Below are 16,702 nucleotides of genomic sequence, written 5' to 3'. Positions count from 1 at the left end.
TCCCCTGACCGCTTCACTAACCCTAGCTATGAAGTTTGTTAGCTTTTTTTTTTTCAGCAGGCAACTATTTTTACAGCTACATTAGAGTGAACGGAACCAAAAATGGTTCTTCTATGGCATCGCTTGAAGAACCTTTTGAAGCACCTTTATTTTTAAGAGTGTACAGTACATTTAAATTAAGATGTGAATCTGCTAAGCCGCTGGCTCAGGACCTTTAAGGTCGTGGGTTTGAATCCAGGGTGGCACGTTCACAGACTGCAAGAGGTGCTGTGGCCTGAAGTAGCACAAATGTTGGGGAAGTCGTGGCCTAATGGTTACAGAGTCGGACTTGTAACCCAAAGGTTGCGGGTTCGAGTTCCCTGGGCGCCGCAGCAAAAAATGGCTGCCCACTGCTCTGGGGGTTTGTGTGTTCACTGCTGTGTGTGTGCGCACTTTGGATGGGATAAATACAGAGCACTTATTCTGAGTATGGGTCAGCCATTTTTAAGAACTTGGTATGTCACTTTCACTTTTTTTCACGTTAGAATATTTTCTAGAAATAAATAGTTTCCAGAAACTAATTTTGAACTTTCTGTATTTGATTATTTTTTTTCTTACCAAGTTCTTAAAAATTCCAGCCATAATTAATCACAACAATGTATATACAATTACAGATCATTAAGCATATAAATCGTCAGTTTGTTGTTTTACACACATGCACACAGACATTATTTCATACGCGACATAGTCGTGAGATGCATAAGAAATCTTTAGACGTGTAACACAAACCATAATACATTACTTTATTGAACCTTTTCTGATAAGAAGTGTGCGCTGCAAACGCGAACATTTTTGACTATCGTTTCTGTCCAGTCCGCTCGTTTTATCGCATTTAACCACAGCTGTCGTTCAGTTTTTTGTCTGGCGGTGGCAGCAGGTATGCTTTAAAATGTCAAATTGGAGCCTCTACTTCGTCGATGGCACCCAACATCACAATAAGACGATATTTTAAGCTCCTTATGTAGCTGAATCTGCGCTGGCTTGAATTGGCCGCCTCCAGTTTCCCCTTTGTTTTGCCTCCAGTGTGGTGACGTAATTGTGACGTCGGCCCTAAAAAGGTCTATAGACCAATTTGGAGTAGACGTCACAGTTACGTCACTTGCAGCTGCACATGCATTGTGGTGGCCTAAAAACACTGGGAGCAAGTGGAGGGAAATGGGTAAAATCCATGGAATAAGAGAAAAAAATTGTTGTGCCGTTGGATGTCAGAATCAGAATGCAAATAATTTTTATATAATACTGTCGTCAAAGACGCCATTTGAAGCTAAATACAGACCTTTAAACGGACAAACTATGGATGAAACCTGCTATGATTACCCTACTTTTAAAGCATACATTTGATTTAAACATTAGGTCTATATAATATTCATATAGGGGACATATTGTATTAGCCCTACAGTTGAAATACATGCATGAAATACTATGTAAACCTATAACATTTTACATAACATTTAACTATTTTATTTCACAATTCTGACTTTTTTTTCTTGCAAATGCAAGTTTATATCTCCTAGTTTCGGACTTTATAACTTGATTCAACTCAACAATTTCGAGTTTGTCAATTCCGAGGAAAAAAAGCCAGAAGTGTGGGTTTATAAACTAAAAAGAAAGAATGACGAGTTGAATTTTCTTACCAGAATTGTGAGATATAATATCAAATTGCAAGAAAATGTCAGAATTTTGAAATATAAACTCAAAATTACATTTTTTAAAATGTTAAAACTGTCATTTTCTGCCACCAGATAGGTTCCGCCCACAAAAACGTCATCACTGTTTGCAAACACTGAAATTGGTCTATGGATTTTGTGCTCACTCTCTCTCTTTCCTCTTCTATATTCAGCCTGGAAATCTTTAAAATACATTAGTAAGGCTAAATAATGCATCATTGATAAGAGTCAGAATGTTGGATGCTGGCATATGGACATTACCTATAATAGTCCTTCATGACACTGCTCATCTAACTAGAACTAATGAGCCTTCCTCTGTGACATCATCACCCAGGGTCCCACAGCAAACCCGCACCCTGGCACAACCGGCCACTTCTGATGCCAACATGCTGTCAAATCCAACTTTTCTCAGCCCTCTAGTCCAGTGACATTGGAAATGGTCACAGCGAATGTCCTAAAGCTAATTATATTTAAAAAAAACTGACAATGTGATTTCAGTGGAACATGTGCTGTATGGGTGTGGATTTCATTAGAGGGTCCCCAGTGTCATTGCTATTCATAATATTGAGTAAAAAAGGGAAAAAATCCCCAGTCTATCATATATAAAAATGTCATACTCCATAGACAGGATGTCATACTTCACCCTATTATTCACAATTTTAATGACTAAATAAGATTGTGCAAGATCGATGGCAACTGCATATCTGCATGGGAATTCTGGGCAAGAATGACACAAGTGACAGAAATAACCTCTCTTTAACTCTGATAAGGCGTCATTAACATGCATCATGGCCTATGACTTTCACAGTAATAAGAATCCAAATCTCTGATGAAACTTGAGAAAAAAAATGACACTATGACTTCAGATAAAAAAAAACAACAACTAAGTCTGAGAGTTTTTTCAAACATTACTCACCTAGGTGTCTCTAAAGTACACGAGGGTTGAAAGAGAAGAACCTCAGAGGTGCACAAAGCTGTCATGTCATTGATATGAAGCCTCATGTGTGCAGACTGGCAGGCTGGAGAACATGTTCACTGGACACCACTGTGCGGCTTCAGAGTGACAGGGAGCCCTGTGTCGCTGATGGAGACAGTGCCAGAGGGCATAGCCCATTGCTTATTCCCACAAACCCCACCGGCCTTCAGTGAGAAAGGTGGCTGAATGGAAATGCTGGCTTTATACACACCTGTAAGCTGCTGTTATCACAGCCACCTGCCAATCTTGTGTCGCTTTATGCTGTCTGAACTTTTAAGTCCCTCACAAAGTAATCAATCTGGTTATATTACACAAAACCAAGCAAAACACAACTATTTATAGTTGTTGAACAGACCATTCTACTAAATACTGTACGTTCTATGGGGAGAGGGCATTGAAGGGATAGTTCACCCAAAAATAATAATTCCGTCATCCTTGACTCATCCTCAAAATAGACTTTAGACACAAAATAAGATATTTTGAGGAATGAGTGGGTTGCAATTTTGAATTCTATGGTCATTAACAATTACATTAAATATAATAATAACAATTCATAATTTAATACTATAGAAAATAATAATTAATAATATAGAAAACAATTCAATTAAATATTTAATAAAGATTTAAATCTAATTTTATAAAAATTTAATATAAATATAATTTTATTAAAAAATACAAATACACTAACAACTTCAACTTCAAGACATTTAAATTAATTTATAAAAGCATTCTAAGAGAAATTGGTGGATGATGGCAAAGGTCATCTAAATTAGAAAACAGGAAATTTTCAATATCAGCTGATATATATTATCATCCATGTTATTTTAGTATTATTTAAATACTATTATAATGTTTATTAATATTCTAAACTAGATTTAATATTTTATTTTTTATTTTAACTTTAGCTTAAGTTTTAGTCATTTTATTATTATATTTTTTATATATTCAAATATTAATTTATTTTCATTTCATTTTTTTTGTTTTTAGTCATTTTAGCATTTTAGTTCCGTTTCAAAGGCAAAGTGTCTTTTTTCATCTAATATTTATATTTTATTTTAGCTTTTAGTTTATTTCAATAACCACACTGATATCAATGAATAAATAAATAAATCTCTAAAATGTCTGATGGCCAACAATCAGTTTTGTAGTGATATATTGCCACCCTTACATAAAATATGCAAAAAGTTATCACAGAATACTGACCCAAGCCAAGCTATGACAGAATTTTTCGGTCATTCTTTGGTCAACTGTTCCTTTGAGGTAAACTGCCACATATACTGTATGTACATGAGCTAAATTATGCATGTAGACATGCCAAGAACACCAATTTATTCATGCATAGGCAATACTGTATCTCCTCAAGGAAGAAAGATTTGTATGGAGCTTACACTGTGCCTCTTAGAAGAATTTGTAATACGAGGCATAGTTACAGTACCAATTAATATTACAATATTTTGTGTACATAATAGAGCCCAGTGACTCATTGAGCTTGGAAATAACATGCAATTTAAAGCCTTTAAAATCAGACCCACGAACTCCCACAGCGACGCTCATATATAAGACATCCATTTGGATCTGAATTTGCTCTCCCATGAGAGCCTATTGCAGCAACAAAAAAACAAGCAAAAAATGCTTTTGACGCACAATTAGCAGTGGTTTATTTCTTTCTGCTTTCTCCCTCATAAAATAAACAAATAAATACAAATATGATTTAGTTCCGTCAAAGATGCCAAACTAAACATCAGAGACGTCCTACGAGGACACGGAAACTTCCGTTTTAATTAAATAACATTTTCAGTGAGTGATGAGGAACAAACTGAAAATAATAAACATGTGAACTGTGCACATATCACTGAGATAAATCACAGCATTGTCACATCTGTTGTAGATTTTCACTCAATTAGTCTTAAGCACATAGTGTTTTCCAAAGCACAGTTTGACATAATGGGATGAGCCGTTGTAGCCCAGTAATTCACACAATAATTCCCAGCTGGAGTTATTGAAGTAAGGACTCTGCGGTGCCATAATATAGTGTATGAATGTTTATTGGAATGACACAAAACTATATCAAGTCTGAGCACCTGTGAAATTGAAGTTTGTAATATATTGTTTGCATAAAAAACAAAGGCCAAAGAGTGTTCATTGAGGAATTGTGATGAAAGAAAAAGGGTTTGTTCATTCTGCAAATGACACATTGGTGGGTGTTAATATATGCATATGAGCAAGAAAAATGAAAATTTACCTCCTCTTTTGTTTAGCTTGGCATATCCAGGTGCATAGCCACTAGTGAACACAGAGGAGCTGGTGAAGGCATTATGGGGGAGTGGTGTGACCAGAGCTTCATCACATTTTTCTATCGAAGAAAAAGAGAAAAGACATTAAAATCACATGAAATAACAACATAAAGCAGTGAAGCAGCACTTCAATTTCAAATCTATCTGTTTTAGGAGAGTAAAAGTACCCACAAGATGAGGGAAGAAATGAGAGAAGCCAATGTTTACTGAGCTGAGATGCCCATCATGCAAGACCTTTTCTAACTGCAGGCTCTATTAACAGCGTCATATTAAAGAGTCAAAGCATTTGGAGGATGGATGCTGTGCTCCCGCTGGTCATTACTCAGGTCTAAGGGCTTCACAGTTACAAGGCTAAAATGCCAAGGCAAGATATCTTTTCTAGTACATATGGAGAAAATTAGCACTGAAATGAACTAGTTATCACTTTCAAGATGTGTGGACTGTTGTAAAGATGTAATGATGTCAATTATTAAGTCACAAACAGTTTATCAATTGTTGATCAATTTCAGCAGAAACAACAGAAAGGTGTTAAGTAATACAAGCAGTGGGTGGGCGACACATACGCATAACACGCCCTCAAATGATAAAAATGAAACAGTCTTGGCATATATTTAACAGTGCATCTCTATAAATAATGATTATGTTCACTGCAAAAACTATAGAGGTAAATGGCAACAAGCCCAGTGTGGCTGTGTGTTATTATAAAATCAAAAAAGACAAAAGCGATGTTTTACATTTGCTGAAAAGCAGAGTTATTCAAAAACAGAGAATGAAAGATGTTGGAAATTTTCAAAAAATTATAAATAGTTATACACAATATATCATTTTATTTTTGTTTTACATATTTTATATTAAATGTGAATCAATATAAATAAATCTAATTATAATTAATTATAATATATTAGATATAATAATTAGTGCTGTCAATCAATTAAATATTAACAAATTAATCACACATTTTCTGTAATTAATCGCGATTAATCACATAATAATACTATTATACACTGTATAACAAAATGTATGTGTACACACAGACACACACACAATTTGAAAATGTAATAAGATAATGAAATTGCAATATCTACATGCCCATAAAAACAAGTTGCATACGGTATCTGGTACATGTTCAGCAATTTATAAAATAAAAAAATAAAAAAATCAACCATGGAAATTCCTAAAAATGTACATTCCTAATGTGTGGTGTACTCTGGTCTCCTTTCTTTAGGTGTAAACTGGTGTTCACACTGTCTTATAGCATATAAGCGAATGAAAATCATAACGAGGCAATGAGCGACAGTTCAGACAGTTCAGAAGACAAAGTGCAACTGTATGCAAATGAGCAGTGAAACAATTCAAAAAGTTACTGCAAGTTCCAAACTGTACAAAAATCTGCTTCCATGCTATTGTTCTGTCTCAGACAAATGGAGACAACAGGGTATGCCAAACTGGACAAATATCCCAGTGATGAATGGCAAAAAATGATACGGCATATGCAAAGACAGCTTCCAGACACAAACTGTCCCTGAAGAGCCCCAGCAGACGTGACTGATAGCGGCAGTTTGGTGTATTCAATATGAAAACTCATCCACTATATTTGCTTTCAGCCATTCACTCAATCACTAACCCTGGATGGAGAGAGGAGGTGTTCATATGTGAGGAGGGTAGAGACAGCTGATGTCTGATTCTAATGAGCATCTGCCATGTTTAAACAATATTCAGCTGTTTGTCTCCAAATCAGTCTTTTGACCAGGACTATCAAACAGAAATGCATCTCGCACAGATGGCTGTCCAAACTGAGATCAACGTCTTCTATGTTTCTCATTCTCACCAGACAGTCCCCATTACCCAGAGTACACCCTGTCATGCGTTCCTTCTCTACCTGTTGGTGGATAGCAGAAGTACCCAATTACAGTTGACATTACAGTGTCAGACCGGCATAATTACCGTCATCTGCATCGCATTACGGGGACAGATAGAAAACAAGCAATTAATAATTTAGGACAATAAAGCCCTACTCAGGGAACCATGGTTACATAAGTAACCTGAGACGTTTCTCTTGAGAACCGAGTGCTAAAACATCGGTTTCATTGAATGAAAACATTCAGGGATTGAATATAAACTTCCAATCAACTATGTCAGTTGAGTTTAAGACACAGAGACATCTGAAGTCAATAATGAGTACTCTGTTCTAGTCAAGTCATTTTATTTGTCACTTTAGACAATACAAATTCTTTCAAAGCAGCTTCACAGTATTAAGGAAAATGACTATCATGATCCAAACTTCATCAAACATGAGGCAAATTGAAGTTCTGCTGTAAATCAACTCTAAAAAGCCAATAATGTCATTATTCAGCTCAAGTCAGTTCAGTTTTGATTTGGCTCAGTTCAATGACTGTGTAAAGTTCATTAATTATGATCACTACCATTTAAAAGTTTGTTACTGGTGAATATTGGTATTCTTGGTGAAGGCTGTGTTTATTTGATGAAAAAGTAGTGAAATATTATTAACATTTAAAATGACTGTAAATAAATTTTAAAATGTAATTATTTCTGCGATGACTAATTTGGTGCTCAAAAAACATTAAAAACAGTGGTGGAATAATATTAGTAATATTTTTTGTGGAAACTGATACATTTGTTTTCATTCTTTGATCAATCAAAACTTCAAAAGAAAAGTATTTGAAATCGAAATATACATATTTTGTAACATTCTAAATGTCTCTACTGTCGCTTTTGATCAATTTAATGAAAAACTTACTGACAATTTTGATTGGCTACTGAAAACTCAAATAGGGCTATAATATCATATTGTACTAAAGGTCTGTGGTTGTTTTCCCCTGAATACAGTTCAGCAAGAGAAAGAGAACGAGAACTTATAAAAAGACTATGCACAAGGGATGTGTAGCTTAGTGGTTAAAGTCTTGGCTAACAACCAAAAGGTGTAGGTTCAGAACCCTGCCAAGAGCCATCATCATTACGTCCTTGAGCAAAACTATTAACCTCAGGACATCAGGGGGATTGACCATCAAATAAACGGACTGGATGTTTGGATAAAAGTGTCAGCTAAATGACAAGGTCAGCAATGCAAAAACCAGAAGTATGCCAAGGCTCAAAGATCTGGCCTGTACTAGCCGATAACACAGTTTAAAAATAACTGATCAAGTCTTTAATTCACTGAAAGTGAAAAGTCAAAGAAGGACTTACTGGTGTGTCATTATAGTTACACTTTCAGGGTAAATCATTGTGGAATAAGCCAAAGAGCTAAGGATTTTCCAAAGCTATTTCGATAATTTATGACTATGCCTTTATGAGCGTCCCAATCCATTACTTGTCGAGCGTCACTGCTGTCACAGCACTATAATTCCCTTTATAGAACCTTGTGTTGGAAATGTATGTGGCATTATTAGTTTTGAAACTATGATGGTCATAATTTTGACACAGAAAGCACAAAGAACTGTTTGACTTGCAATCACCACAAAGGAGCATCCAGTATCGGCTTAGACGAAGGAAAACAGGCTCTGATTTTCTGAGGTAAATCTGGGGAGCTGAAACAGCAGAAATCAGATGAATCGTATATCAGGATCGTGGCAAAGACATATTACTGAGAGACCTGCAAATCGTTGTTCAATCCTAAAACAAAGTTCACCATATTCCAGGGAGGAAGACGAAAGAGAAGCATGTCACAAAATAGATTTACTTGTCCATGTGACATTTTCCTCCGCGCAAATACCTCTGCCCTGAGCAAATAGCACAACTGTCTCTGACGCTCAACCGCAGAATGACCAAAATCATGAGATATCTATTCATTCATATCATTATTCATTCCCAGTGTGTCAGCTAATATTACAAACCGAGCAAAAAGGAACTACATTTTTAAGATGCATGTAAGTCTGTACTATGCTCATTATCTTTGTTTATATAGCGTTGTATTGGCCATTGTGTAGGAGTGTTCAAGATATGCTATTTTAAAATCATTTTCCCTATCCATTGTTCTTTAACCAAAACTCCACATACAGTACTGTACATGAATATTAAGAACAGACCTTCCGTAGGAAACACTGCTGGTTGTTATTGGCGGGTTATGAGTCCGATTCACCTTGCCTGAGGAAGGCACATCACTTTAATAGCCAGCATGGTCATTATCTCATGGTTCTCTCATTCACACCGCTCTCCAGTCCTGCCAAGACTTTTTTTTGTTTTATGTAAAATTAGTTTTCTCACAGTATGCGTGCCACGATAACAGTGAAAGGCACCTGTGCAATGTTCTGGTGATTAGATTAAATCCAGAAAATGCTATAATATACAAAGATCTTTATGCATCTCCCTAATCAATTTACAAGCGGAAAAGATTGAAATATTCTATATAAACATCTACAGGCTGACTCACATCAGCACATCATTACATTAGCCCAAACATTCGTCTTTATGTGTTGTTGTCTGCCCTTAAAGAAGTCATCTAAAAACAAGGAACACAAACATATATACGTAGACTGAACAGCCACAACATTAAACCTAGGGATGCACGATATTGGATTTTTGTCGATATCCGATATGCCGATAATTTTCAACTCATTTTGGCCGATAGCCGATGCTGATACCGATATATAATTATTTTAAATTTTGGTTAGTTTTTAACAAGAACTTATTTGTTAGAATTAAATAAACAATAATAAAGTTATTTTATAATGACAGTACATTGAAGATTTGAAAATAACTATAAATAAACTATATATTAATCACTGCATTTTTTTTTTCAGAAAGATGCAGTGGTAACCTTAGCATTTTATTTTATGATTTAACATTTGTAAATGGTCTAAAGCAAAAGAGTTGTAAAAATTCTGAAAATCTTTTAGCGCTCATAATTTGTTTAAAAAAATAACATATTACACAATAATGAATAAATCAGTATATATAAAATTATTTAATTTAAGTGTCATGTTTGTGATTTTTTTTGTTTGTGTAAGCCAGTGTTACTCATTGCGCGGCTCGCAAGCCTCATGCGGCTCGCCAAGCTTTAATGTGTGGCTCGCATGACAGATGGCAGTAAATAATGCGATGATATGATCAATACAGATATTTAATAAAAACTTTAAAAACAAGCAGGGCTAAAACTAAGCCATTAGAAAAATGGCTTAGACAATAGAACCCATTTTAATTATGGCCCTATGATTTCTGCGATGTGGAAAACGCGGACAGAATTGCGGAATCCAGTCATAAAAACAGAATTTACTGTATAACGCGGAATGTCACGGAATTTGTCAAAGTTTGGGTGAATAAATCAAAAGTAGGTCATTACACTTAAATCAAATCGCAATATTGACTGGTATCTGTAAATATTAAGCTGCAAAAATACCATTTAAATATGAATCCATGTCTCTTTATGAATGAATGGCACAGACGCGAGGTTTCGTTTACTACACATATACTGAAGTGCGCAGTGTTTTCGTCTGCTGTCTTGCTAAATGAGAACATAAATACATGAACAACAGTCAGTGTCTGCTCTATTATAAATAATTTATATTTTAAAAATACCCAAAACAGCGGAATTACAAGATGGAAATATAGACTAGAAAGATATTTAAACTTGCTCTGCTCTTGCTCTGCTCTGAGTTGTTTTGGCAATCTTTCCAGCTCTTAATGCTGAATGTGCTCTTATGGTTTGATACATGATGGGCTAATGTAGAAGCAAATAACTTTAAATAAATAACTTTAAAAAATAACTTTAAAATATAAACCCCTTTGTATTGCATTGCATATTGTATGTTCAGGGATGACAGATTGAGAAGCAGACATGCTATTTATGACTGGATGTAACTTTTCATACTTTGCAGTAAAAGTGGCTCTCCTATTAACTTTGTCCTATAAGTGCGGCTCTCATGAAAAAAATAGTGAAGATCACTGATGCAAGCTATAGCTTCTGACCTTTAAATCAAAACATACTCAAGATTTTATGGCATCAATTACTGCTTTATTTAATCAGAAACACCGTCTAAATATTTTTTGTGTATTTTGCTTTCATTTTATTAGAAGTAGGCCAACAGCGCCCCCTACGGAATTAAAACTCCTTACTGAGTGGGCATTAGGTCCCGGGGGAGGCTGCCGCTGCACGTGCTATTACTGTTTACTGTTTATCATACACCAAACGCGTCATTCTGTAAGTGCATTCTCAGTTTAAATGCAGCGATCCAAAACAGTGAATCCAATCACCATTGGATTGAATCACCATGGTGATTCAAGAATGAGCCACAATGCTGACGTGATCTAATCGCACTGTTGACTTGATCTAATTGCTAGCACATCCTGAGAACATGTGAGTTAATGTATTCCTCTTATCGGCAAGACATATCGGCATAATTTTTCATATCGGGCCGATGCCGATATTTACATTTAAAGCCATTATCGGCCGATTCCGATATTGGTCCAATAATATTGTGCATCCCTAATTAAAATTACTTGCCTAATATTGTAGTTCCTACTTGTGCTGCCAAAAACGCTCTGATGCAGTGAGGCCTTTGAACATGACCTGTGGTTTTGTTGGAAGCAGATATTTTAAAGAGATAGTTCACCCAAAAATGAAAATTCTGTCATTAATTATTCACCCTCACTTCATTCCAAACCCGTAAGAACTTTGTTCATCTTTGGAACACAAATTACGATATTTCTGATGAAATCCGAGAGCTTTCTGACCTTAGACACAAATGGAACTGACACGTTCAAGGCCCAGAAAGGTATTAAGGACATTGTTAAAATAGTCCATGTGACATATGTGGTTCAACCTTAATTTTACGAAGCTACAAGAATAATTTTTGTGTGCAAAGAAAATAAAAGTAACGACTTTATTCAACAATATCTTCTCTTCCCTGTCAGTCTTTGACGCATGTTTACGTCAATACCACATATGAGTGTGGTGCTGCTTTGTTTTCTTTGCGCACAAAAAGTATTCTCGTAGCTTCATAAAATTAAAGTTGAACCACTGATGTCACATGGACTATTTAACAATGTCCTTACTACCTTTCTGGGCCTTGAACATGTCAGTTGTGTTGCTGTCAATGCAGGGTCAGAAAGCTCTCAGATTTCATCAAAAATATCTCATTTTGTGTTCCAAAGATGAACAAAGGTCTTACAGGTTTGGAATGGCATGAAGGTGAGTAATTAATGACAGAATTTTCATTTTTGGGTGAGCTATCCCTTTAAGTCTGGCAAGTTGTGAGGTGGGATGTCTATGGATTGGATTTGTTGGTCCAGCACATCCCATACACACTCAGTCAGATTCTGGGGAATTTGGCCAAAGCAACACCTTGAACTCATTGTCATGTTCCTCAAACCATTCCTGAACAGTTTTTGCAGTGTGGCAGGTGCATTCTGCTGAAAGAGGGCACTGCCTTCAGGGAATATCACTGCCATGAAATGGTGTACGTGGTCTGCAACAATGTTTAAGTAGGTGGTACATGTCAAAGTAACATCCACGTGAATGCCAGGACCCAAGGTTTCCCAGCAGAACATTGCCCAGAGCATAACACTGCCTTCGCCGACCTGCTTTCTTCCCACAGTGCATCCTGCTGCCATGTCTTCCTCAGACAGGTGACACACACTCTCCCAGCCATCCTCCTGATCTAAGAGAGTGATCTATAAGAGAATGCAATTCATCAGTCCAGGCGAACTTCTTCCGTTGCTACATGGTCTAGTAATGGTGGCACTGTTCTGACACCTTTCTTTCAGTAATTTGAGCTACAGTAGCTCTTCTGTATGATCAGAAAAGACAGGCTAGCTTTTGCTCCTCAAGTGCATCAATGAGCCTTGGGCGCCCATGATCCTGACACCAGTTCACCGGTGTCCAGAACTCTTGGTAACCACTGTATACCAGAAACAACCCACAAGAGATGATGAAGATGGTATGCCCTAGTCATCTAGCCATCATTATTTGGCTATTTCTCCTGCTTCCAAGCACACGAAATTCAAGAACTGACTGGTCACTTGCTGCCTAATATATCCTACCCCTTGACAGATGCCACTGTAACAATATAATCATTGTTACATATATATATATATATATATATATATATATAATTTGCAAGAGTGCAAATCGTTTAGATTTAGCAGAAAATTTAAATTAGACTAACGTTAGCTGTAGGCCAGGCTGGGCCGCTCTATGGGGAAATCTCACTTCTTGACAAATAATTCCAATGTACTATTTTATCTTTTAAATGTCTCTGGAGCTGTGTGATCTCACACAGTGCTTTGACTCAGTATCTGTGCTCCAGGTGCTCTGCCCTGTGATGTTCATCCATTGTTTCCCTTTTTGTGGGGCCAATAATTCTTCTGAGAAATACCTTTGACACAGCACAACCATTGGGAAGTTATAGCCATAGCCACTCACTAGGTTTCACTACATCTACATCTGCATATTTAATGTATTTTTTCTTGCAATCTCATTAAAGTGTTCAGTTCTACAGTATGTATACAGTTCTATATGCATTCACTGCAGTATGGTGACTACAGGATGGTTTCATCCAGGAAAAATGATCTAAAATACCAAATATGTTATTTACATTTGTGTGACAGAAAATAAACACATTTACTCAAAAATACCTGCAGTATGAAGACAAACAATCAAAAAAAAAAAAAAAGAAGATGTCTCCAGGACTGTTAGACAGATTCAATACTAGCAGTGTGAAAAAAATAATCATATTGCATCAAAAAAATATATAAACAGACAACCGTACCTCCTTTGTCTTCTATCTTAATGTGCACCTGTGCTTGATGATCACATCTTGTCCCGCTGGCTACTAGCTGTCAACTGGGTGTTTCCTGAAAGCTGAAGGGGGCATTTTAATCATAGTCAGGTCTTGACTGACTGCTCTGCTCAAGTAAAACTGAGTGCAAGATCAAATTCTGTTTTTTCCCCATTCGATTCAGTGAGCATCTGACAACTCTGATTTGCCACAGCCTCCAGGTACATTTGATCATGTGTGTGTGTGTGCGTGTTGCCGGTATCTCAGGTGAAGATGATGGATACACTCTTGGAGAATTAAAAACATTTTGAAAAATGTCGTTGTCAAGAGAAGTCACACGGTGCGGTAGAATCAGCTTAATGAGAATAATTACAACATTTTTACCTATAAGTAATGGCTCCTTTTTGGTTCAACAATAGATTATCATCTTATCAGTTCATAATTCATATCACTATAATAATGGAAGGTTACATTCCACTCTTGAGGATTTATAACAGAGAAATATGATAATATGAAAAGAGAATGGCGATATGAAAAGTGAGTAACTTATTCCTAAACCTGATTACAAGAGATTCGTAGACAATTCATAGTGGAATATAAATCAGATTTGGCATTCAAAATGTAATTTAGATTTGGGAATAAAAAGCTTGAAAAATTACAGAAATATTATGATGTAAAAGGGATAAGAAATATTTAAGACAGCTAATGTGGGGCATATCAAGTACTAAGAGATTCGGATTCAGATGATATCATTTGTAATGAAAAATATATTCTGTATGTAGAAATATAGTAAGAAGAAAATAAAATATAGAAAAAAAGAGAAAATATAATCACTGTCCCACATCTCTTTGTCTATATCATTTTGAAATATAAAATTATAGAAATCAGCTATATAAAATAATGAAAATTTGAGCTGGTAGTAATTAGCCGTTAAATACATTATATGAATATTGTACATATTACATAATCATATATATTATGGCCGATAGATAAATGGCTGATATGATTCACTATGATTCTAAATTCTGCAATGTTTTGTCTTAATAAATTAAAAATATACATAAAAATAATTTATTTTAAATTAAATTGTTTTATAATGTATAATTTACAGTATGAAAAATAAATACATTTTGAAATTTGCTTAAAATTGTATTTAACTTTATTTATTCATTTATTATTATTTTTTTAAATTAACGATAAGTGATCATTTAATGATGACAATGGTAATCTAAAAGTGTAAATAGAGGAAATGAGCATGTGCAATTAAATAGCCAATATTGATACTGATTTAAATATATATATATATATATATATATTGGCCAATATATATTGGCTCAATTAATGCCATATTCAATGCCAAATCAATCAATTACCGATTTACACACTGAAATCTGCATCATATGCATTTGTGTAGATGTTTGTTGCAGTAATCATATTTCAGATATGCATTGAACAAGCTGTTTCTATTGTACCTTCACAATTTACCTTTTTCCCCCAAGTGATAGAGAAAAATATGGGACCTGTCAAGTAGATCCATTTTTGTGTCACAGATAGCTCAGTTTCAGTGGGTTAGATAAATGAATTTGGGTGAGCCCTTGTGTTTTAATATCTCATTCGAATAACCATGCGATATTTCGCAAATCAGAATCTCTCAGACCTTAAATCTTCCAATGAATATTAAATTGTGTCCTATTTTGTTCATTCCGAATTCTGCATTCCCCATCTAGCAAACACGCAACGGCGCCGCGCAGTTTGGCATGAGATCCCATGTGTGAAATTGTTCCGTGGTCACTGTGAAAACGTTCCGCGGAGATGGAATTAAAAGCATCAGAGAGGCAGCGGAAGGGCGGAGGAGGAGCGATGCAGCGCTACGGCCCTGTTTCTTGCTAAAGGGATCCGTGCCATCCACTATTAGCGGGTCTATTCAATCAAGAGATACAGAGAGGGAGAGAGCGGCTTATCAACAAATGACAGCTACACATGTAAGCCACAACCAGAGTCACAGTTTTCCAGCAGCAGTACTCGAGATGACAAGCATGCCGGATGATCTCATTGGTCGTCTGGATGCTGTGGGCAGCGATGATGCTTCCGCTAAGCTCTGGGTGACGAATCTCTTTCCGGGTTAAAATAAGAAAGCGTGGCTTACTTATATTGGGAGTGTCAGATCAACACCAGCCTCGCTGTTGTGGTCTAACCAGGTATGGCTGGAAATTATTAAATGAATCTGAGGGGAACGGAAGCCTGGGGACTGGTGTGCCATAGTGCTTCACAAAGTCTACTAATCACTTTGCTGCACCTTTCCGACACTCTCTTTCTCTCTCTCTGCTTCAAGCTCTCCATCACTCACACACACACACACACACACACACACACAGAGACTCACGATGCTGACAAATGTGCAGCTATGAGCCATATCCTGTAATGTGTGTGAAGCTGTAAGAAGAGATACTGATGATATAAAGGAACAGGACTGTAAGGTTAAGTATAAGTAATAAACACTTCTTTTATATATCAATTGCTGGTATTTACTTTGTAATTTATAGCTTTACTGCAAGTATGCAGAAGGAGTCTGATGAAAGATGTGATAAATGAGGTTCAGTCCATCTGTCTTGCCTGAATCAGAGTGGATTGTGTCTCTAATGTGGTACTGATAGTTAGATGCCCACTGGCTTAATGGATTAAATGCATTAGAGCAGGGCTTCTCAAACTTCTCAGGGCAAGTGCAGTCTTCGATTACATCACAACATCCTAATACCACCAAAGTCTCTAACAGTGCTTGCAAATCATTTTTCTTTGAACTATACATACATAAATACTATATACATATGTATATGTATGTATGTATGTATGTATATATATATATATATATATATATACACAAAGTATATATACAGTGTGTGTGTGTATATATATATATATATATATATATATATTAGTAGTACTTTTTTAATCGATTTAATCGCATCCAAAATAAATGTTTGATTGCATAATTTA

The 16,702-nt window shown here is 35.9% G+C and overlaps 1 protein-coding gene across 1 annotated transcript in view; it reads right to left on the bottom strand.

The window, feature by feature from the left end:
* LOC107686721 (contactin-associated protein-like 2) overlaps window positions 1-16,702 on the bottom strand; it is a 401,917-nt gene that overhangs the window by 229,277 nt on the left and 155,938 nt on the right. The window contains exon 3 of the mRNA XM_016483827.1: window positions 4,925-5,035. Within this exon, the coding sequence (XP_016339313.1) occupies window positions 4,925-5,035 (111 nt within the window). The remainder of the gene's footprint in view (window positions 1-4,924; window positions 5,036-16,702) is intronic.

Source organism: Sinocyclocheilus anshuiensis, unplaced genomic scaffold (assembly GCF_001515605.1).
Source record: "Sinocyclocheilus anshuiensis isolate Anshui unplaced genomic scaffold, SAMN03320099.WGS_v1.1 scaffold990, whole genome shotgun sequence".
NCBI lineage: Eukaryota > Metazoa > Chordata > Actinopteri > Cypriniformes > Cyprinidae > Sinocyclocheilus > Sinocyclocheilus anshuiensis.
The sequence above is the reverse complement of the archived record's forward strand: the minus strand, read 5'-3'. Positions and strand labels throughout refer to the sequence as shown.